This window comes from Podarcis muralis, chromosome 12, assembly GCF_964188315.1.
Source record: "Podarcis muralis chromosome 12, rPodMur119.hap1.1, whole genome shotgun sequence".
Classification (NCBI taxonomy): Eukaryota; Metazoa; Chordata; class Lepidosauria; order Squamata; family Lacertidae; genus Podarcis; species Podarcis muralis.
The window spans coordinates 25,176,156-25,198,952 of NC_135666.1; the positions used below are offsets into that span (position 1 = coordinate 25,176,156).

General features: G+C 44.1%; 1 protein-coding gene across 1 annotated transcript in view; it reads right to left on the reverse strand.

Annotated features, from left to right (window-relative positions):
• The window catches only part of LOC114607795 (macrophage mannose receptor 1-like), a 43,443-nt gene that overhangs the window by 18,925 nt on the left and 1,721 nt on the right, over window positions 1-22,797 (reverse strand). Inside the window, exons 4-18 of the mRNA XM_028751272.2 lie at window positions 21,945-22,109; window positions 21,502-21,615; window positions 20,832-20,975; window positions 19,136-19,318; window positions 17,583-17,740; window positions 15,913-16,026; window positions 15,566-15,681; window positions 13,868-14,016; window positions 13,588-13,784; window positions 11,913-12,031; window positions 10,514-10,592; window positions 8,633-8,765; window positions 4,615-4,650; window positions 2,659-2,828; window positions 903-970 (exon numbers count right to left, since the gene is read on the reverse strand). Of these exons, the coding sequence (XP_028607105.2) occupies window positions 903-970; window positions 2,659-2,828; window positions 4,615-4,650; window positions 8,633-8,765; window positions 10,514-10,592; window positions 11,913-12,031; window positions 13,588-13,784; window positions 13,868-14,016; window positions 15,566-15,681; window positions 15,913-16,026; window positions 17,583-17,740; window positions 19,136-19,318; window positions 20,832-20,975; window positions 21,502-21,615; window positions 21,945-22,109 (1,945 nt within the window). The remainder of the gene's footprint in view (window positions 1-902; window positions 971-2,658; window positions 2,829-4,614; window positions 4,651-8,632; window positions 8,766-10,513; window positions 10,593-11,912; window positions 12,032-13,587; window positions 13,785-13,867; window positions 14,017-15,565; window positions 15,682-15,912; window positions 16,027-17,582; window positions 17,741-19,135; window positions 19,319-20,831; window positions 20,976-21,501; window positions 21,616-21,944; window positions 22,110-22,797) is intronic.

The following is a 22,797-nucleotide window of genomic DNA, read 5'->3' on the forward strand; positions in this document are numbered from 1 at the left end:
TTTGTCCGCTTCCACAGACAGCTTTTCCAGGTCATGTGGCCAGCATGACTAAGCCACTTCTGGCAAAACCAGAGCAGCGCATGGAAATGCCGTTTACCTTCCCACCGGAGTGGTACCTGTTTATCTACTTGCACTGCATGCTTCCGCACTTGAAAGCTCTGTGTCCGAGCATTGTTGTTTTCCTTGCCCAGAGATAGCCCCACGAAGACCTCCTCTTTAGTGCTCAATTGGAGCAAACAGACATTCAGAGTGGAGGGTGGTTTCCAGAGTCTGTCCTTAGCTCTGATTCAGCAGTAAAGAGTGGGTTTTCATGGCAAAAGCACTGGGAAGGGGGTGCTCAGACATGGACACAGAACTTTAAAGCATGGATCATGCCTGGAAAGCAGAGTGCAAAGGTAAGTGTGGGTAAATCCATACAATCCCAGTGGCAAGCCAGAGATGGACGGGAATGGATAGAGGGAAATAAATCCCCCCCCCCCCCCGACCATGAAATTATTTCATTTCCATTGGAAACATAGATTTCTCCACAGTTTGGGGGCATGTGGGTGCTGGATCCTTTGGAGCCAGGCTTTCCCCCTAGCCTGTTTCTGGCACACTCGCTTTCCAGCTTTACTGACATTGATCTTTCATAGCAATGGGACAAGATAGGGACAAAGTAGTTGAATGGAATCTCTCTCTCCAAGATCAGACCTCCCTCTGCACTCCCAGAGCAAGAAATGCAAGCTTCCTATGGCCTCTGTAGCACCATCGCAGTGTATCTGCTCAAAACAGTCAAAATGTTGGCAGAACATCCTTATATCCAGATTATTTTAATGCCAATCTAGCTATTATCTAAGAGAAACTTAATACATAATTACCATTTTAAAATCTGATTTCCATTTTTTATTTTTCTGTTCGCTTACCCAAAACTTCTATCCGGACCCAGAATTAAACCAATGAAAATGTTTCCTTCAGTTCTGAAAGTAATGTCCTACAACATACACAGGGGAAGATGGGGAAGAAACACAATAAAGTACTGGTGTTCTCCAGTTGAAAATATGTCAGTTATTCCACATGAAGTTCAGAGTTTACAAATCAGGCCATATGGAAAGAAGCTAGTAATGATAAACAAGAGCAACAGTGATTGTGCTCTTCAACTGAGTTTAAAAGCAGGGCATGAAACTCATTTCTTTTCTTCAACAACTGGAATCCAGACTAAGTTAGAGAGCAATCCTGGCTCCTCTCTCAATTCATACCTGGACAGTGTGTGTGTGTGTGTGTGTGTGTGTGTGTGTGTGTGTGTGTGTGTTTTAGGGTGGCATATGGTCACCTCAATGCTTGCCCAGAGAGGAATGCTGCTGGTTGAGATGTCTCTGCTGTGGCAGAGATCCCAGCTTTGCCCAGCAGAGTGGGAAGGTACCATTGGTAGTCGTCATTGTCCCGTCCCCTGTCCCCACACTAGCAGTAGTCAGCAGAATCTGCTGATTCCAAAGTCCCGTGAATTTCCCAAGTGCCCTGATTGTTAAGTATAAGTGTTTAAGTGTACATTGAAATGGAAAATAACTGTGTTCTCTGTATGCATTCTGCTGAAAGCGTAGCATGGAAACTTCCACTGAAGCTTAATGCTAGAGAAGCAGAGTGCCTGACAGTTGATAATTTACGTAGAATGTATCTCTGCTGACTCTCACATGAAAAAGGTATTCAGTTACAAATCTCCGTTTTTTGTGTGGGTCGGTCTTTGATCTCTCTTTCTCAAGCACCAGAGAAGAAAGGATGGGCAAATGATTCTCTCCAGGGACAGAGCCTCAGGCTGCAATGGAGCCTGTGGGAGAAACAGAGCTTTGATTTCAGTGCTGAGTGAAGTGCTGAGTGACCCTCCAGGTGTCCCTATTTTCCAGGGATGTCCCTGATTTAGAGAAGCTGTCCTAGTTTCTGATTTGATCCCAGAATGTCCCACTTTTCCTTAAAGGTAAAGGTACCCCTGCCCATACGGGCCAGTCTTGACAGACTCTAGGGTTGTGCGCCCATCTCACTCTATAGGCCGGGGGCCAGCGCAGTCCGCAGACACTTCCGGGTCACGTGGCCAGCGTGACAAGCTGCATCTGGCGAGCCAGCACAGCACACGGAAACGCCGTTTACCTTCCCGCTAGTAAGCGGTCCCTATTTGTCTACTTGCACCCGGGGGTGCTTTCGAACTGCTAGGTTGGCAGGCGCTGGGACCGAATGACGGGAGCGCACCCCGCCACAGGGATTCGAACCGCCGACCTTTCGATCGGCAAGCCCTAGGCGCTGAGGCTTTAACCCACAGCGCCACCTGCGTCCCACTTTTCCTTAGGCTGTCCCTATTTTCAACGGAGAAATGTTAGAGTGTAAGGATCCCCCCCCCCAGCTGTCTGGAGGCAATCCTGCATGGGGAAGTTTTATAAATGTTTAATGTTTTATTATGTTTTTATATATGTTGGAAGCTGCACAGAGTGTAAGATGTGTGCAGTATAATTCGCATAGGATTGCACTGTTAATCTCTGCAAGCTTCTGGTGACACCATCCTGAAGAAAGGGTTTAGCAGGCAACAAAATGGTCACGATCAAACAATTCATCTGGCTTTTTTAAAAAACAAAAAAACCCCAAAGCCTAGTGATATGTGATCAGAAGGGGAAATATATCTCATATATTTCTTACATATTTCCACAAAAACTTGTTTTCACTTCCACTTTCAATAACAGCAAGATCTCCAGCGTGCTTTTTGCAGAATCTCCGGGCTCTTCCTGCAGTTAAAGTTGTGTTACTGAAATAGTACTCAGTGCCATTGAATGCAATCCAGCCGTCTTCAGTTACTTGAAATGGATATGCTGCAAAAGAAGAAGAAATGTCCCCCCCCCCCCGTTTAATTTAAGATAATTTAAATATTATAAAATGAAATACAAGAGTACAAATAAATTTACTTCGCACAACCAGTGGTGAAGCCAAGCAATCTTAATAGTCCTAACTGGGGTGACCCCAACAGTGATGTGTGTTATTTCAGTTTTGAAGCACACCGTGAACACGTCCACCCTCCTGCCCCCAGCACTCCATGCTTTAACACTGCTACATTAGAGTAAACCAACAACAAAACAGCTGTGTGGCCGTAATAATATATACTTGCACCTTGGAGCCATGAACAACAGATTCTGAAGAAAAACTTGACTAGTTCAGTGGTGATGATCATGGCATGATTTGGGGTGGGGGTTGAAATGCAAGTATGTAAGATTGAAGAAAAAGCACTCTGTGCGTGCTTAAAGGTACTAGCTTATATCTCCACATATTGTGGCTAGTCAGCCACCCATATTTGTTTTTGGGCAAGGTGCATGAAAGGTTGGTCATGGTTCAGATGCTCTTGAGGAGAACTGATGGTTTTGACCTATTTCAGTCTGGGCTAAGCACCAGATTAGCCTTCATCCCCGGTGGATGGTATTGTTTGTGACCGAGAAGGAGGGTAGGAATGGAATCATTCCTCTTTAACATAAATCAGTGAAATTTACTTCCAAGTAGACGTGCAGAAGATTTGGGCTAGATGATTCTCAGGATCTCTTTCCAACTCTACAATTCCACGATTCTATGAGATAATTTCTCTCTTAACTCTCAATCACACTCAATAGTTGCCTAGTGCAACTAAACTTCAGACAGTCAGGTTTTTCTGAAGATCCCAGCAGGAGAACCACTCCCAAGGCTCACTAATATGAGAATATGACAATGAGCAGCCAATAATACCTGAAACTTAGGAACATAGGGAGCTGCCTAAGCCAGACCACTGCTCCATCTAGTTGAGTATACTGTCAACACTGCCGGGTAGTGGTCTCCAGGGTTTCAGTCAGGGATCTCTCCCAGTTCTTCCTGGACATATGGTGGACCTAGGACCTCCTTCATGCAAAGCAGATGTTCTACCACTGAGCTACAGTCCTTTTGCATTTTTGTGTAACTCATTTCAGAGGAGTGAGGAAGCCCAGACCAGGGAGATCTACCATTGGCTCCTCAGCCTCGGCCCAGTATACCTGAAGAAGTGTCTCAGCCCAGACACTTAGGTCCACCTCCGATGGCCTTCTTGCGGTTCCCTCACTGTAAGAAGTGAAGCTATAGGGAAACAGTCAGAGGGCCTTCTTGGTAGTGGCGCCCTCCCTGTGGAATGCCCTCCCATCAGATGTCAAGGAAATAAACAACTAGCTGAGTTTTAGAAGACATCTGAAGGCAGCCCTGTTTAGGGAAGTTTTTAATGTCTGATGTTTTATCATTTTATTATTATTATTCTTAATATTATGTTGGTAGCCACCCAGAGTGGCTGGGGAAACCCAGACAGATGGACGGGGCATAAATAAATTGTTGTTGTTGTCGTCATCATCATCAGAAAACTTTCAATGGCTGTAGAGAACTGCTAGAGCAGTCCCCCCCCCCCAACATTCCTTAGGGCTACTTAAAATCTGCTTGTTCTGAGGGAAGGCAGGAATTGGAGTGCCCAGGGTCAAGGAGCACAAATATCTTTGGCTCCTGACAGAAGCATCCTTGACTTGAGAGAGCTGTTTAAGCAGACCCACCCCCACCTTTCATGATGCTGCTTAAGGAAGACCTGTGGGATGTGAGAGAAGACAGTATGGGCCAACATACCAAAATCATTGCTTGGTTCCGGTTTTAATGGTACACCTGAAAAACGAAACATGACAATGAAAGGAAAGGGTTATTTCTAGCATTTCACATTTCTACATTTCTGAGACACAGCTAATAACCCTACGTGAAAGAACTATCAGAAGCTTCCTGTATTCACAACGAGCTTGTTCTCATCAAAATGGCAGCCAAAGCTCTGAACTCTGCAACATTCATAATGAAAGCTAAATTAATTTCACATTATTTTTTCCCTCATCTCAGAAGGCCAGGTGAGTAGCAAGCATGTTTTTTAAAAATAAAAATAAAAAGCCAGTTTCAGCAGTGCAGAAAAAAGTCCTCTTCACTTTGCTTCACGAACTCGTCGTAATTTAAAAGTAATCTTACCAACTCCAATTCAAACCTTGATTTTGTATATCCAAATCCATTTTTGTTTTTATCTTCTTTAAACATCTCATTGACTTGATAATAACGCAACCAATCATTCGCCATACATTTTACATCTTCATATGGCTTTAGCTTCCATTGGTTCTCCATCTCTATTAGTAATTGTTCATAGGTGGCCCAATTTTTACTCATATTTCTCTTTTTTACACTCATTGCCTCAAGCGGCGAGAGCTACCATGGTATCTTACGTTCTAATAAATTTTTATATCTATCCCACACCTCATACAATGACTTTTGAAATATGTGGTTTCCAAATCCTTTATGAACTTTTACTTTGCCATACCATAGATATGCGTGCCATCCGAATCTGTTGTCAAATCCTTCTAGATCTAAAATATCTGTATTCTTCAAAAATATCCCGTCCCTTAACCAACAAAGGCATGATGCTTCATAATACAATTTCAAATCTGGTAGGGAGAAGCCTCCTCTTTCTTTTATATCTGTTAACCATTTAAATTTATTTCTTGGCTTCTTCCCTTGCCAGATATATCTTGAAATTGCTTTTTGCCACTCTCTAAAGATACCAACTCCGTTAATTATCTGGATTGATTGAAACGAAAACAACATTTTCAGTAGCACTCTCATTTTAATAACTGAAATCCTACCAATTAAGGATAGTTTCATTCTTCTCCACACTTCTAAGTCCCTTTTAATACCATTCCATACCGGTGTGTAATTGTCTTTAAATAAATTTATATTTTTTGATGTTAACCAGATTCCTAGATATTTAACTTTTTTAACAACCTCTATTCCACTCAGATGCGGCAATGTATCAATCAAATCTCAGTTCATATTTTTCACTAACATTTTTTTTCTTGTTTAATTTGAAACCTGCTACTTGTCCGAGTTGTTCTATTCTTTCTAGTGCTTTTCTAGCACTAGTTAATGGTTCTTCCACTGTTATGACTAAGTCATCTGCAAAGGCCTTTAACATAACCGCCATTCAAAATCTTGCCTGATACCAAATTTCTTTTGATTTACCCATAATACTGACCTTTGACGCCTATTTTGAACATATGGCTCAACGTTCTGCGCCACTAGTCTGTTACATTGTACATATATGACCACTCTAATAGATTTATTTCTACCTTTTGAATGATATCATTATTCTATTATATATGATTTAACAGTTATTAGCCTACGTGTTGTGTCTATATTTCTGTGATTGGTTCTCATTGCAACACAGGGGTTTGTTTTTGTCAGCTTAAGAAGAGTGGCAAGAGAAATTGATGAACTACCGTATTTTTCGCCCCATAGGGCTCACCGGCCCATAGGGCGCACCTAGTTTTTTGGGGGGGAATAAAGGGGGGAAATTATTCCCCCCCCCCGGCGTGGGGCTGGGTCGGGGGAAGCCCAAGCTTCCCCCGAAGTCGCGCCGGGCCCCCACGGCTTGCGGAGAGTTGCGCGAAGCTCACCCCAGGCTTCGGGATGCAGAGGAAGACCCTTCTGTCCCTCCTCCAGCTTCGCAGGACAAGCGCGTGGCTGAAGGGTCGCTGCACAGCAGAAGGAGACCCTTCTGTTCCTCCTCCAGCTTCCAGGCAGGCGTGTGGCTGAAGGGGCACTGTGCAGTTCTCCCTCTCTGCGCAACACCTCTCCTGTGAAGGAGAGGCGCTGCGCGGAGAGGGAGAACTGCGCAGCGCCCTTCAAGCGAAGCTGGAGGAGGAACAGAAGAGGCAGCTGCCATAGCCACGCGTCACCTCTCCAGCTGGGAGAGGGTCGCAGGGCTATTCCTTAGCCCCGTGCACGCTCTCCGGGCTGGAGAGGTGGCACACGGCTAAAGAGGCTGCTGCCATAGCCGCACGCCACCTCTCCAGCTGGGAGAGGCGGCGCGCGGCTATGGCAATACTCCCACCTCCCGCAAAAGCCCACAGGAGCCGCGCACCCTTTAAGGAGCACGCGGCTCCTATGGGCTTTTCTACGAGGAGGGAGAAGGGACTGACTGGCCGCGTCAGTCCCTTGTCCCTCATGAGGAAAAGCCCACAAGAGCTGCGTGGAGCTTGTGTGCGGCTTTTGGGAGCTTTTCCTGCCTGCACCCCCCCCCATAGGATGCACACACATTTCCCCTTCATTTTTGGAGGGGGAAAAGTGCGTCCTATAGGGCGAAAAATACGGTCTGCTGAGATGGCAAGATTAACCGGGGAAATTTGGAACCAGCAGGACCAGACTTTCCTAAAGTTTGGCCCCGAACACACTGACCAGATGCTTGGAAGCTGTGGCTGGATGGTTTCGTGGGAGCCGATTGAAACTAAATCCTTCGAAGACAGAGGTCCTATGCCTGGGTCAGGATGGCATGGGGATGAGGGACCAACTCCCTTCTCTTGCGGGGGCCCAATTAGTGCCATTGCCTTCCATTAAGAGTTTGGGTGTAATCCTTGACGCCTCCCTTTCCATGGAGGCGCAGGTTACAGCAACAGCCAAGGCGACATTTTTCCACCTTCGCCGCATCAAGCAGTTGGTCCCTTACCTTTCCCGCCCCGACCTGGCCCCAGTGATCCATGCGACGGTCACCTCCAGGCTTGACTACTGTAATTCGCTCTACGCGGGGCTGCCCTTGAAGCTGTTCCAGAAATTCCAGCAGGTGCAGAATGCTGCAGCGAGGCTCCTCACGGGGTCTCTGCCATGGGAGCATATTCACCCAGTGCTTTTCAAGCTGCACTGGCTCCCGGTGGAGTACAGGGTCAGATTTAAGGTGCTGCTTTTGACCTTTAAAGCCCTTCACGGCCTAGGACCCTTGTACCTACGGGACCGCCTCTCCCAGTACACCCCATGGAGAGCCTCAAGGTCCATAAATAGCAACACCCTAGTGGTCCTGGGCCCTAAGGAAGTTGGATTGGCTTCAACCAGAGCCGGGGCCTTTTCAACACTGTCTCCGGCCTGGTGGAACACTCTGCCTCATGAGACCAGGGCCCTGCAGGATCTGATTTCTTTCCGCAGAGCCTGTAAGACAGAGTTGTTCCGCCTGGCCTTTGGCTTGGAGCCAATTTGATTCCCTCCCTCCCTCTCTTTCTTTTTTCTTTTCCTTCTCCTCCTGCGATGAGGCTACATTTTAATATTTTAATGTTTCAATATTTTAATGTTGTATTTTAATTTTGTTTTTTAGTTGTAATCATTCAACTTGTTTTTATTATTGCTTGTAAACCGCTCTGAGCCCGGCGTTGGCTGGGGAGGACGGGGTATAAATAAAAATTATTATTATTATTATTATTATTAAAGGAATGGAAGAAGTTTTCGACATATTTGGAAAGCAACTGTAAGCAATTGACATCGCTTGTAGGGTTAAAAGAAGCTTTGTAAGAGTAATATATAAGTTATTGTGAAAAGAATTAAGAATAGGTACTAAGATTTGAATTTATAGCAATAACTCTAGTAACAAAATGCATAATTAGAAAAGATTTTAGAAAAACATCGGTCAAGGTTGAAGGAAGTCTTATGCTGTGATAGCCAAAGATTTTGAAATGATGTTTAAAAGGATGATATGCTGGAAAAATATGTGTAAAAACCAATAAAACATTAAATAAATAAATAAATAAATAAATAAATAAATAAATAAATAAATAAATAAATAAAGTAATCTTACCTCTCTTTATTTGACAAACCCAGTTGTAATAATTCTCACACCATTCCGGTTTCCACCATGAATAATGTAGAATCACTCCTCTGCAATCTTTGTCTTTGTAAGAGTTAGGCGAAAAGTCTTTTTGAAAGTCAAGCTACAATAGGAATAAAGATTTCATTAGTGATTTACAGAAAAGGAGACAGAGGACTCAGCTACACTGGCAAAGACAAAGTGCTTTATATGCATTGTTTATGCATTCTCACGCTTTGACACCAGATGGTGATATGGAGTTCCATTTTTGCTAACCGGAATAATTAATAATAATAATATATTATTTATACCTCGCAGCGAGGGAACCGGCAGAAGGCCCTTGGAGCTGGACCTCAGTGTCCGGGCTGAATGATGAGGGTGGAGATGCTCCTTCAGAGGTCAGAGGGCCGAGTTCATTGAAGGCTTTAAAGGTCAGCACCAACACTTCGAATTGTGCTTGGAAACGTACTAGGAGCCAGTGTAGATCCTTTAGGACCGGTGTTATATGGTCTCGGTGGCCACTCCCAGTCAGGGGGGGAGGAAGAGGGGTGTGGTGGGGGCGGTCCGACCTGGGTGTCCTCACTGAGGGGGGTAACATTTGGCGCGCCGCCCGTCTGTGACTCACAAGCCTGCCCTGAACCGTTGGGGAAAGGGGGGAGCTGCGCCGCCTTGCCGGCGGCCTTCCCCCTTAGTTTTGACAGCTCAGGGGAGGCTTGGGTGTCGCAGGCAGGTGGTGTGCCGTTGCCACTGCTACCGGACTGCTTCCTGGGAAGGGGAAACCCCCGAGCTGTCAAATTGAAGAGGAAACGGACAAAGGCTGCTGGCAAATTATTGCAGCCCCCCCCCCCCAGGAAGCAGCCCGCCATTGGCAGCTCGATCCACCACCCCCCCTTGGACGCTCGCCTCGCCCCCATGGCCACACCCCCGGGTGCACAGCAGTAGCTAGCTCATCTGCTCCTTAGTTATAGTTTCCGGGTCACCTCCAAAGGTAGCCCCATGTAGAGCACATTGCAATAGTCCAAGCGGGAGATAACTAGAGCATGCACCACTCTGGCGAGACAGTCTTTCTCATACAAAGTTTGCAATGTGTTTAACTGAATGCTTTTTTTATGTGCCTAGATCCAGCCATAGTTTGGTTTGCACTACATGCAAACTGGGTTGTCAGTGTGTTTTTTCCTGTTAGAACATTCCTGCACCAAATGTTCATTTTTATGTAGTGTTCCTTGTTGTTGTTGTTTAGTCGTTTAGTCGTGTCTGACTCTTCGTGACCCCATGGACCAGAGCACGCCAGGCACTCCTGTCTTCCACTGCCTCCCGCAGTTTGGTCAAACTCATGCTGGTAGTTTTGAGAACACTGTCCAACCATCTCGTCCTCTGTCGTCCCCTTCTCCTTGTGCCCTCCATCTTTCCCAACATCAGGGTCTTTTCCAGGGAGTCTTCTCTTCTCATGAGGTGGCCAAAGTATTAGAGCCTCAGCTTCAGGATCTGTCCTTCCAGTGAGAACTCAGGGCTGATTTCCTTAAGAATGGATAGGCTTGATCTTCTTGCAGTCCGTGGGACTCTCAAGAGTCTCCTCCAGCACCATTCCTTACTTAATAATAAAACTATTTTTTTAAAAAAATAAAACAAATCCAATGGGGCAAGCAGCAACTTGAAGCAACTCTGCAGGAACTGCTGTTAAATATTGGGTCCAAAAATGTTATAGCATACAAAGCATATGTTCAAAGACTTTAATGCTGGATATGTCCGTGGCTAAACATTTAAAATACTGCTATGGGATCTGTCAGAGTTTAGTATGAGGGCAGGAGTGCTTGAACCTTAAAACTAATAATAATTTTGGTATCAATACATCAGCATTAATCATTTACTTACAGGGGATCCATCAGTCCAAGAAAATCCTTTATCGGGCTCCAACTCATTTAAACCAATCCAACACAAGCGGTCACAAATTCTAAAATATATAAAAAATAATTATAGAGTGCAGAAAACTGGAAACAAAGAATGGATTTCAATACAGAGATTTGAAACTTTCAAAATAAGGACTATTGATACTTTCTAGGTAAAGGTATTAGGTCCAGTCGTGGCCGACTCTGGGGTTGCGGTGCTCATCTCGCTTTACTGGCCGAGGGAGCTGGCATACAGCTTCTGGGTCATGTGGCCAACATAACTAAGCTGCTTCTGGCGAACCAGAGCAGCGCACGGAAACACCGTTTACCTTCCCGCCAGAGCGGTACCTATTTATCTACTCGCACTTTGACGTGCTTTCGAACTGCTAGAACAGCATAAATGCAACAGTCATCAGTTCATTTATTGAAAGAGTATCAGGTTTCTAGAACAGGTGTGCCATTCAGAGCAGGAACTCCCTGTGTGTTCATATCACATGTGGTCATTTCTTAGGCACACCCACATTTAATGCTGAGTCTGGATCTTTACAGCTGACAACTTTATAAACCCTGAGGCCCCTGTCCTTTTGGGCCCATGGGCACATTTAGGAATTTGATAAAAAAAAATATCACAAGCAACCCAACAAAATATCTGACTAATCACAATGGACATCCCAGTCCTTTCTTCATTATATACAAAAACTGTTTGGTGTTTCTTGACTGTGCCTGATCCTTATACTGTTAGTCCTCAGTTAAAATAGGTACTGAGGCAGCACCACAGCCATTCTCTCCTCTGCCTTCTTTCTGCTATTCTATCACATGTGCCTATACGAATATCTGCAATATCTGTTACACTACTGAAAAAGAAAGGGGCAATTCACATTTCAGATTATGTGGTTCCTTCTCTGAATAGGATAATGATGAATTGAGTGGTTCTCCACAATGAGGCACAAATCTTTAAGGTGATTAAAGGTACTAAGGCTGAGTTGAAATGCTTGCCCTGTTCAACGTTTGCTGCACTGTACATTTTAAAACAAACAAACAAACCCCACAAACCCACAATTTTATGACCTAACAATTTAATGGTATAATAGCAGTGGTACACCTTCTAGGAGCTGCTGGCTGGGAGCTGCCACTTCAAACTTCCCAGAGGCTCTCCCTTTCAAAGAACAGAGCTTGTTCTGTGAGGAGGACTTCTAAGAAACAACATGAATGCGAATTTTTAAAAAGATATGAGTTTTGCTCCAGCTACTGGTTTAGGGGTGTAAATACATAAAATTGGGAAGTTCACATTAAGATGCAAACAGAACAAATTTCTTCCCCATCCCTAACCAGCATTGCTTTTGATTCTGAGGCAACGTGAATAAACATTTTATGGAACTTCCAACCTTCTTAGCAGCTGATGCTCTTCGTTATTGTGAGCAGACATGAGGTTCCCCCCAATTGTTCTACAAAAATCTTCTGCTTCAAACCAAGTTTTCTTGTCCCGAAGGTCTTTGTTATAGCCCTAGATGCATATGAATACAATTAGATATTTGTCACAAACACCAGCTTTTAGGAAGATTAATTGGGATTCACTTCACTTGCTGCACACGGAGACACAGCAAAGTCAGGTGGTACCCAGTGCATTTTTTATTTTTATTTTTTGGTCACCTCACCACCACCACATCGACAGCTCGGGGTAGGCTTGGGAGTCGCCGGTGGGTGGTGCACCGAATGTCAGCCTCCTCAGTGATGACACCCAGGGCGCCCCCCCCTTCCTATGCCTCTGCAGAGACAAGGAGTTGTTTTCGGATGTGGAGGAGTGTTTTGGAGAGAAGAACCACCATTGGGCCCAGACACTGCGCAATAGCCCATAATAAGGTTAGCCCTTAGGGCATCAGGTCAACAAAACTTCCCTTCTTTTTTTTTTGAGACTGGAACTAATGACAACTGCTTTATCCAGAACACAAATTAGCTGCTGATGTAAGAAGAGGCATCAATTAACAGGCTGAAGAACAAAGCAAAAAGCTTATCTTAATTATCGATGATTACAAAAGTTTATGATGGACAAGGTTGCTCTAGATTTTTTTATTTAAAAAAAAACGCCCTTCATGTTATATCACTTTTAATTCTCTGTCCTGTCTGTGTGGAGTGTTGGGAATTCCATTCCACCCTTGCTGCAGATATGTGGGATTGTTACATGTCACATATCTGTGTTTACATTCCAGCACAGATTGCTGGAGTCCCGTGAGCGGAACATCTGCTCTGTATTACAGTGGTACCTCGGGTTAAGTACTTAATTCGTTCCGGAGGTCCTTTCTTAACCTGAAACTGTTCTTAACCTGAAGCACCACTTTAGCTAATGGGGTCTCCTGCTGCCGCCGCGCCACCGGAGCACACTTTCTGTTCTCATTCTGAAGCTAAGTTCTTAACCCGAGGTACTATTTCTGGGTTAGCGGAGTCTGTAACCTGAAGCGTATGTAACCTGAGGCGTATGTAACCCGAGGCACCACTGTACTTTTGTTTGTCTCTCTCTCTCCGAGAAGAATGACAAGGAGAGAAGCCATGTTTTCTTTGTCCTGATTTATGTTCAATAAACGTAGCCTAGTATCCACACCTCAAGCCAGCACTGTTGTGTGTTTACACTGCTGAGTAATGTGTGCTCATGTACAGTAGCATGAGTTGCAGACGCACCTCGGAGGAGGGTGGCTGATGGATCTCTGCAGCGGCAAGGCTGAGAAGGGAGACGGGGCAGTGCATCCCGTTTTGCTGCTTGTGCGCTGGCAGGAACAATATCAGCATTTTGTTGCTGATAATGTTAAAATATTTGGCAGGCAGAAATCCTTCCCAGCCTTCTCCAAACCAGTAATCTACCTTCTGCCCTCTAAATCTTGAACTTCAAATAAACTTAACGAAACTGCACAATAAAAAGAATAACAATAATGTGTGCTGAGCGGTTAAACTGAAACTAAAAGTAGCACTCCCAAAAACCTTTAAGCGTTCACTGACAGACAAAAGCCACTATTTCCCTCTTTGCTCTGCTACTGAAAAATACAAGAACTTTGACTCAAGAGTCAATACTTTAAAGCACACGCTTCTAGAATTGCTTGGGTGCCATCCTTCTGGGCATGGGGGAAGGGGAATTGTTGTTGGGGCAGGAGTTGTCACAATTTCTGCCAGTTGTTTGCAGATGAAAGGTGCCTTCTCCTCACAGTTCACAACATCCCACAATCCAGCTGCAGTCCCAGTTCTCATGGCAACACAGCCCGGAAGCTGCCCTTTTGGAGACACAAGACAAGAGCCACTTTAGTTGAAACCCTTTGTGAAATACAATTTCAGTTAGGCTTCAGGCAGCACCTACCAGGCATTTCTTCATTCCAGTGGGTGAGCAGAACACGGTCTCCATTGGTCCAGTGGAATGTGCCTGGTTGCTTTACATCTGAAAGGCCGATCCAGAAATATTTTTCAGAACGAAAGCCAACTAGACTAGTCAGGTAGGCCTGCTCGTATCTGTGGAGAAGAATACATAACAATTGTATTAAAAAATACATTTGTGTTTCTGTGTGTTTGTGATTTCTAATTTCCAGATTTTAAAATTAAATTAATGGCTTACCATGGGTGGGCCAGCTCTCATCAATTCAAAGGGCAAGGGGTGGATCACAGTGGCCAAGGGGGAGTGGCTACGCTTATAGCTCCATCATCATGGATCAATACATTTACACATTGCAACCTGAGCATGTAGCTGAAAGTGGGTGAACCTCAGCTACACTCAGGTAATATATGGAACCAGTCCTTTTTTTCTGGGGGTACACAAGGGTACACATACCCCTAAACGTTTTGTGAATCTAAGTTTGGCCTCATTGAGGGGCAATATTTCAAACTGAGCAGGAAAATGAGAGTACCCCTAAACATTTTTTTTTTTTTAGAAATAAAACACTGTATGGAACTCATATTTGTACAGCATAATATTAAGATTTTAAGAAGATATTCTAGAAAGCACATACATATTTAAGGTGGTAACACATGGAGGCTGAAAGTCTTAATTGTCCAGGTCCACCAGTAAATCTATAACAAGGAATTAAAGGCTCTCTAGGTAGGAAGTCAAGCCACAGATGGCAGCTCAAATAGGAAATTCACAAGAAACGCAGAACGGATAATTCAAAATGGCAGTTTAGAATCCTGAAACATAATTTGTTGGGCTGAGCTTGCCTGGGTTACAAGTGGAGCTCAGCCAGGCTATGCCAGTACATCTCCCAGGACCCTCCTGGTTCCTCCTAGCCTGGAGGGCCTTAAACCATCATACGCCCTGAAACAGGGACATGGGATGGGCAGCACAGGAGGGAGGAGGATTCAAACTGGATCTTAGGACTGTTCCACTCAGTCACGTGACCTGAGAAGCTGGTGGGACCGATGCCAGCAAAGAGGGTGATCCACACCATCCAACATTTCTCCAATGGAAATAGGAACGTCCCATTCCATAATGATAATTTTACTATTTATGCCCCACACATCTAACTGGGTTGCCTCAGCCACTCTGGGCGGCTTCCAACATATATAAAAACATAAGAAAACATTAAACATTAAAAAAAAACTTCCCTATACAGGATTGCCTTCAGCTGACTTAGAGGGTCAGATAACTCCATACCCTCCAACATTTCTCCATTGGAAATAGGGACATCCTAAGGAAAAGTGGGACATTCCCCGATTAAATCAGAAACCGGGACAGCTTCTCTAAATCAGGGACGTCCCTGGAAAATAGTGACATTTGGAGGGTCTGGGTGATTTAATCACAAATCACAATAGAAGTCGATGGAGAGGGGCTGCTCCTAGGGAAATTGGCCCAGGCTCACCTGGTGACCCTGTCCAGGTCCAAAAAGGGTCTCTGCTCCAGAAGAAGTTTCTGTATCCTGCAGATCTTTGGCCAATCATAAGGCAGCACCTGCAGGTTTCAAACTGAGCATGTTCAAGCCTCAGCTTACCTCACTTCTTGATTCCCATGACATAAATGTTACTTTGCATGTCAACCAACATCAGGCAGGGTGGGGGGAGAGAATAATACCTGTTCTCCACAGAAGTCAGAGATCCCTTGTTTGTTTCACAGAATGCCTGTGCTTCTGAAAATGTTGCAGATGTTTGTCCAATTAAGTAACAATAGGATCCATGCCTTTTCCAGCCCTGTCAAAATATTCAAAAAGTCAATAGACACACGTTATTGCCATATTAAGTTCAGGGCACCTAATTTACTTGGAAAGACCTGGAAAGCTGTCTGTGGACAAACACCGGTTCTCTCGGCCTGAAAGCAAGATGAGCGCCACACCTCATAGTCGCCTTTGACTGGACTTAACCTTCCAGGGGTCCTTTACCTTTTTTCTTTTTTCTACCTTACACAGTTTACTTTAGACTTACTTTCTGGCAATCTGGATTGGCAGTTTCAGCTTCTTCAGAAAGAAATGCCAACGGTTCTCTTTTGCAGATGTAACCAAGTTCCTCTTCACAATAATTATCTGCCCAGTAGCCCCTCTGGAGACAGAAAAGTGAAGAAATATAAATCGCAATCAAGAAGGATCCACTGCCTTAAACATTTTCACTTTTTAACTTTGATGCATTTTTGGTCAATGCAAAACTCTTTATTGTTGTGCATGCTAGAAAACTGCATTTCGCAATTACATGAAATCTATAGTCTAAATCAACGAGGTACAATTACCAAGAAAAAATAATGAGAAGTTGCTAATGACAGGCAAACAGGAGTTTGTAGCATTTGAAAATACTGTACATTTCTATCTTGAGAATTTAAGGCTAATGTGGTCTAATTCACACTTATGAAAAATTTTAAAACACAAAAATTCAGGACTGCATTCATTTGTTCTATTAAAAAATATTTATCTAGGCAATCCAAATTCTGCTATAAGAGCAGTTGAATCCCACTCTCTTTATACGCTGTCTTTAACTTTGCAAAATGTATTCTGCAATTTATTTTTTAACTAATTGCATAATTCATTTGGGGGTTTTTCTGGTTATGGTTAAGAACATCAGAAATGCAGGGGATTGAAGCATTGCCACCCAAAATAGGATGCTTTTCAACTTTTTTGGCTTCCGAAATTTCAACAGACAATTTGCACCCAAGCACTGGTACCAAAGCTATGAAATCGCTTTTTAAAAATGTGAGATTATCAAGACAAATTGTGCCTCTAGCACCACGCTACATGCTATTTTTCTGTTCTCACAGAATTCTAACATACACTCTCCAGAAAAGTGGTTGGCATGTTGGGGCAGTGTTGCAGAGCCACTCTCCTGACCCCAGTGCTACCGCTTACCTGGACAATGCAAAGGTAGCACAGGATAGTTGCAAGTTGGGGCTGTGTGGGCACACCAGTGGGAGTGCAAGATAGATCCTCAGTATTTTATTAGTCCAGTCTTTCACACAAAAATGAATCCAATGGAAATATCCATCATGGATAGGCTGGATGTTGAGGAGTGGTGGGAGGCACCAGCTGGGGAAGCTCCAAGGGAAGAAGGCTCAGAGCCAGGAAATTGGTTGTGGGGCAACAATGCGTGGTCAGAGGAAGAAGAGGGAGCAGAACAGGAGGAAGAGATGTCAGAAGCTGAAGAGGCAACAGGCTTTAGTGAACAGGAAGAGACTGGGGCAGAGGGCAGTCTAGACTCAGAGGCAGGAGAAAAGAGGGGGCGGGAGACAGAGATGAGGTAGCCTGCTGAAGAATCCAGGGAGCCTCCCTCCTCCTTCTGTCACCAGCTCCCCTCTCCTCTGGTCTCCTAGAAGACAGAGAAAAATGAAGAGGGAGGAGCAACGAGAGACACGACAATGGAGTCTTAGGCTGCCAGGGAAGGAACCAGGAGGGGAGCCTTAGAAAGCAGTGGGAAGGCAAGGAACTTCAGTCCTCGCTACTGGTTCATTGGGGCAAGACCTATTGGGAAGGGTTGCTGTGACCACTAGGACTGAGCTGTTTTGTTTCTTTGAATCAAAGAGAACTTCACTGACATCGGGTGCTTTATTGTTTTATTGCTGACGTACGCCTGACTCCAGCTCCTGACAATATTAGAGGTTCCATATTTTTTACCTCTCCATTCATGATGACACAGTCGCTTTGCACACCATTAATTTGTGTGGGTTTTCCTTTTTGCCACTTGGTGAATCTCACTGTAGAGCCATCGCTCCATTCATAATACATCGGAGTCTTCTGGTCATTTAGTCCAATCCATAGAAGATCCGTTGGCTCTAAAAACACAAATGTATCTTATTTGTTTGCTTCCAGATTTTATTTTCGAATGTGTTGAACAGGAACCTACCACACACAGCTTTGTGGTGTACGGTAAGTGCGGCAGAAGAAAGTATTCACCACTCCTTTCCAATTACGCATGTTTGAGTATAGCAAACTACACTGGCGACCATCAGTCCTGAAATGCAGCACTACAACTAGACAGCATCTAATGCCCAGCTTCCCTCCAACCTGGTACATCATTCCTGATCATTGGTTACACTGGCTGGGGTTGATGGGAGCTTTGGTTCAAAACATATAGAGGGCTGGATGAATTAATTGGGGCTGGATGAATCCCTAGCTGGAATTAAGATTGCTGGAAGAAATATCAACAACCTCAGATATGCAGATGACACAACCTTGAGGACAGAAAGTGAGGAGGAATTAAAGAACCTTTTAATGAGGGTGAAAGAGGAGAGGGCAAAATATGGTCTGAAGCTCAACATAAAAAAAAATAAATGAAGATCATGGCCACTGGTCCCATCACCTCCTGGCAAATAGAAGGGGAAGAAATGGAGGCAGTAAGAGATTTGACTTTCTTGGGCTCCATGATCACTGCAGATGGTGACAGCAGCCACGAAATTAAAAGACACCTGCTTCTTGGGAGAAAAGCAATGGCAAACCTAGACAGCATCTTAAAAAGCAGAGACATTACCTTGCCAACAAAGGTCTGTATAGTAAAAGCTATGGTTTTCCCAGTAGTGATGTATGGAAGTGAGAGCTGGACCATAAAGAAGGCTGATTGTCGAAGAATTGATGCTTTTGAATTATGGTGCTGGAGGAGACTCTTGAGAGTCCCATGGACTGCAAGAAAATCAAACCTATCCATTCTGAAGGAAAGCAGCCCTGAGTGCTCACTGGAAGGACAGATCCTGAAGCTGAGGCTCCAATACTTTGGCCACCTCATGAGAAGAGAAGGCTCCCTGGAAAAGACCCTGATGCTGGGAAAGATGGAGGGCACAAGGAGAAGGGGGTGACAGAGGAGGAGATGGTTGGATAGTGTTTTCGAGGTTACCAGCATGAGTTTGACCAAACTGCGGGAGGTAGTGGAGGACAGAGGTGCCTGGCGTGCTCTGGTCCATGGGGTCACGAAGAGTCGGACACGACTAAATGACTAAACAACAACAACAATTGGGGAAGGCTGTAGAAGCCAGTGCCATGTCTCACATTTAACTGGCTTGTGCCTTGTTGTGCTTCCAAAAGAATATCCCTCCATTGTGTTCTTCATCAGGGCAAGGTCTCAATAACATTCCATACTCACATGTGGTAGCAAAAAATGTAAACGTCTTGCTCCCACTCTCATACTCACACAAACATCAAACAACAGGAAAGCAGAACTTGCTGGATGTACGTACGGTAGCCTAGCTGTGAAATGACAAAGCTGTGTTCCATAGTGTTGTGAATACTTAATAAATCTCCACGTTCCCTTCGACAGGACAGCAATGCCCCTTTCCATGTCTTGGGGTGTCTGTTAAGGCGGTAACAATGGCCAGCATATGCAGCCCAGCCATCTGGACATTTAATAGGCTTTAAGCCATCTAAAAAGAGAATAATAATATTTAAGGCAGCATGACTTAATGGATTTTAAAAATAGGAATTATCTGCTGTTACAATGTCATTGACTCACATCCTTAATTAAAATATACAGAATTCAGCAGAGGCAAATCAAGACATCAGTATTAACAAGACAGGGTGATCTGTTTCATCCTGTGAATATATTATTGCCAATGTGGTAATCAACAGTCCTTGTGGTCACTCACACTAAATTTGCGTAGTTTTGCATAGTGGAGCAAGTGGGAGAGGCAACCATTTTGAAGATCCCCTCCTCTACTGAATTAAATGGTAAAATTATACCTGAAAGCATCATTCCACTTGCAGAAGATAATGAGCCATTAGAAGCATGAGGAAACATGCCATAGCATCTATCATCTTGTTTACCCTGACATCAACTTGAGAACATATCTCCTTTCACCAATATCACAGTAGTTTACATAAAAATATAGCTTTAGCAAGGTTTCTGCAACATATGCCTTTAGACCATGCTTGAGATCTTTCCTGATAGATAACTTATTTTTGGCTACTGATAAAATACCCTCTGGCATCTCAATCCACTGAAACGTTTGGCATCGCATACACTGCTACAAATAGCAAAAACCTCCATTACTAGAAATAAGTTTTTGAAATTTAGTTTGGTAAATGAATAGCATTGCAGGACCGGGCATCGGACTTCCCATACCCCAACCTGTATAATAAGAGACCAATAAGACTGGGTTTTTGGTCAAATCAGGCCACAACTTTATTGAATACAGATGAAGGAGGTTTGGCTTGGGCATGGGGCAATCAAAATACTTCCGGCCTGCCCACTGGAAGTGATGTGTAGGTCAATCCAGACGGGGGTTCGTAAGACTTATATCAAATAGGGTGACCCCCGCAGGGACCACCATCTGGGGGAGTGGCTTTGGCCCTGGCCCCGCCTGGCCCCACGGATATGGCCACTCCCCCTGGATTTCTTTAATGGGATACCCCAGCATTTGGAGGGGCTGGCGGAGACTACAACCTCCCCTCCATCCAAAACAAGGTAAAGGTAAAGGTACCCCTGCCCGTACGGGCCAGTCTTGCCAGACTCTAGGGTTGTGCGCTTATCTCACTCAAGAGGCTGGGGGCCAGCGCTGTCCGGAGACGCTTCCGGGTCACGTGGCCAGTGTGACATCGCTGCTCTGGCGAGCCAGAGCCGCACACGGAAACGCCGTTTACCTTCTCGCCAGTAAGCGGTCCCTATTTATCTACTTGCACCCAGGGGTGCTTTCGAACTGCTAGGTTGGCAGGCGCTGGGGCCGAGCAACGGGAGCGCACCCCGCCGTGGGGATTTGAACCGCCGACCTTTCGAACGGCAAGCCCTAGGCGCTGAGGCTTTTACCCACAGTGCCACCCACGTCCCTATCCAAAACAAAGGATTGCCCTAATACTACAAATAGCAAAAACCTCCATTACTAGAAATGTTTTTGAAATTTGGTTTGGTAAATGAATAGCATTCTCGGTTTAATCTCCTACCTGTGGGAATAAGAGAAACATCAAATGAAGAGTTTCCTTTTTTGCAAATGTATCCAAGTTTCTGCTGACACTTTTCATTCTGCCATTTGCCATTCGTAGACTGCATTGATCCACAGATTTTTTCTGTTTCTGGGGATGGGCTGCCTTTAAGCAAGAGGGATATAAACGATCATTGTTTATGCCCTGTGCTAATTTCATTTATGATTTATTTGAAGACTCCACCTTTAGAAGATATCACCACCCGCCTTTAATAAAAACCTTTTTACACACATAGTCAAAACAATATATTTTAAAGTCACCAGCATAGCACAACAGTAAGTTAGCCACTTAACTATAGTCACTCGTAGGTTTTGTAAACCACTTTTTATTGTTCTCTACAATCAAGCATTATATAAATGTTATGAAATAAATAAATGTACATGTACAAAAGTTTGAAAAGCCTTCGTTAACAATGTGAGAGACGGGTTCTGCCTCATCCCAGCAGGAATTGCATTCTAGACCACAAAGAGTTATTTTCAAATGCCACCTGGGCTATTTAAAAGGAATTACTTTAAGCACTATCCACTGGGTTTTAAACCACCAACAAATCCTTGGAAGTGCTTTACATTGGTGACTGACTGTTAAATGGGGGTGGCTTTCAGTATTGATCTCATTGTAGATGCTCACTCACCTGGAGACCAATTTAAATATCTAAAAGGATGGTTGCCAATCCACTGCCATCCATTGTCAAGATCCAAAGCATTCAGACCAATCCAGTAGTAAGTAGATATATCATTTATTAATCCTATTTATGGAAAAGAAAAATTAGTTGAATTGCATTTTGTTGCTGGGGGGGGGGGTATATTTACGATGTGGGGATGGGGTGGGGTGAAACAAAAATCTCATTCCAACATTACTAGGGTTCCCAGCTTTCCTTCTTGTGCAAGAAGAAATTAATCAGATGAAAGCTTTCAGCCGGCATGCTGGATCTAAATTAAATCGCCTTGTGCTGTGTGGGAGGATACTTCAGTATTATGCCATGTAATGTCTGCTTACAGTTTAGACAGCATTTCTTAACTAGCAGAAATCAAATTATACCAATCTTTTCTTTGGGCATGCCTTGTTATGTCCTACCTGTCAGGTACGCTTGTTCCTGTAGATCTGTGATAGTCAGTAATTCTGCATTCTGTTGCTGACAACTTTTTCTTGCTTGGTACCATGTTAGAGCTGAGAGGTAATTGATCTGGTAGAGATCCCCTGTCCATTGGTTTCTGGTCCAGAATAATTCATCACGGTCATCTGTAAACGTGAGTGTCAAATCATCAAATTACCAGTGATGAAGCTAAATCTTCCAGTGATTGATATTTGAATATTTATTAATCTCGATGCCACTTTTCAGAAGAATGCCCAAAACAGTATGCAGAAATAGAGGTGCTTATGAGATCATGGGGAGAACCACTGGCATTGCCCCTTAATCCTACAAGTGTTCCTGCATTTCGTGTTGATATTCAGCATCCAAGGAAGAAACCGACACATATACATACACATATAAATAACCTGGAACCCCACATGCAATCAGTGTTTTAGATCCTAGGCTAGTTTTTGTGAATTGGCTTTCTCCCTATAGAGTCAATGAATGGATGAATAGCAAGCCCTGCCTCACAGGCTTAAACATTAGTGTGTAAGCACATCCTGAAAACTGCACACAAGCAATTTCAAAATGCACAGATGTATAGTTACAAGGAACACAAATCTTCTGAGACATTTCCCCTCTGCTTTGATTTCCTTGCCTCAAGGAAGGAAACTGCCATTGCATGTTTGGTACAATATCAAAATCTTTCCCTCTCTCAGATGCTCCCCAGCAAACACCTAGTGTTTGGGATGTAATCTGTCTGCTTCCTTTATTCAGTGACTCTCCACCACAGCTCCGGAACTCAATTTTGATCTGAATGGAACTACATCCTCCCAAATGAACAACTGCAGGCCT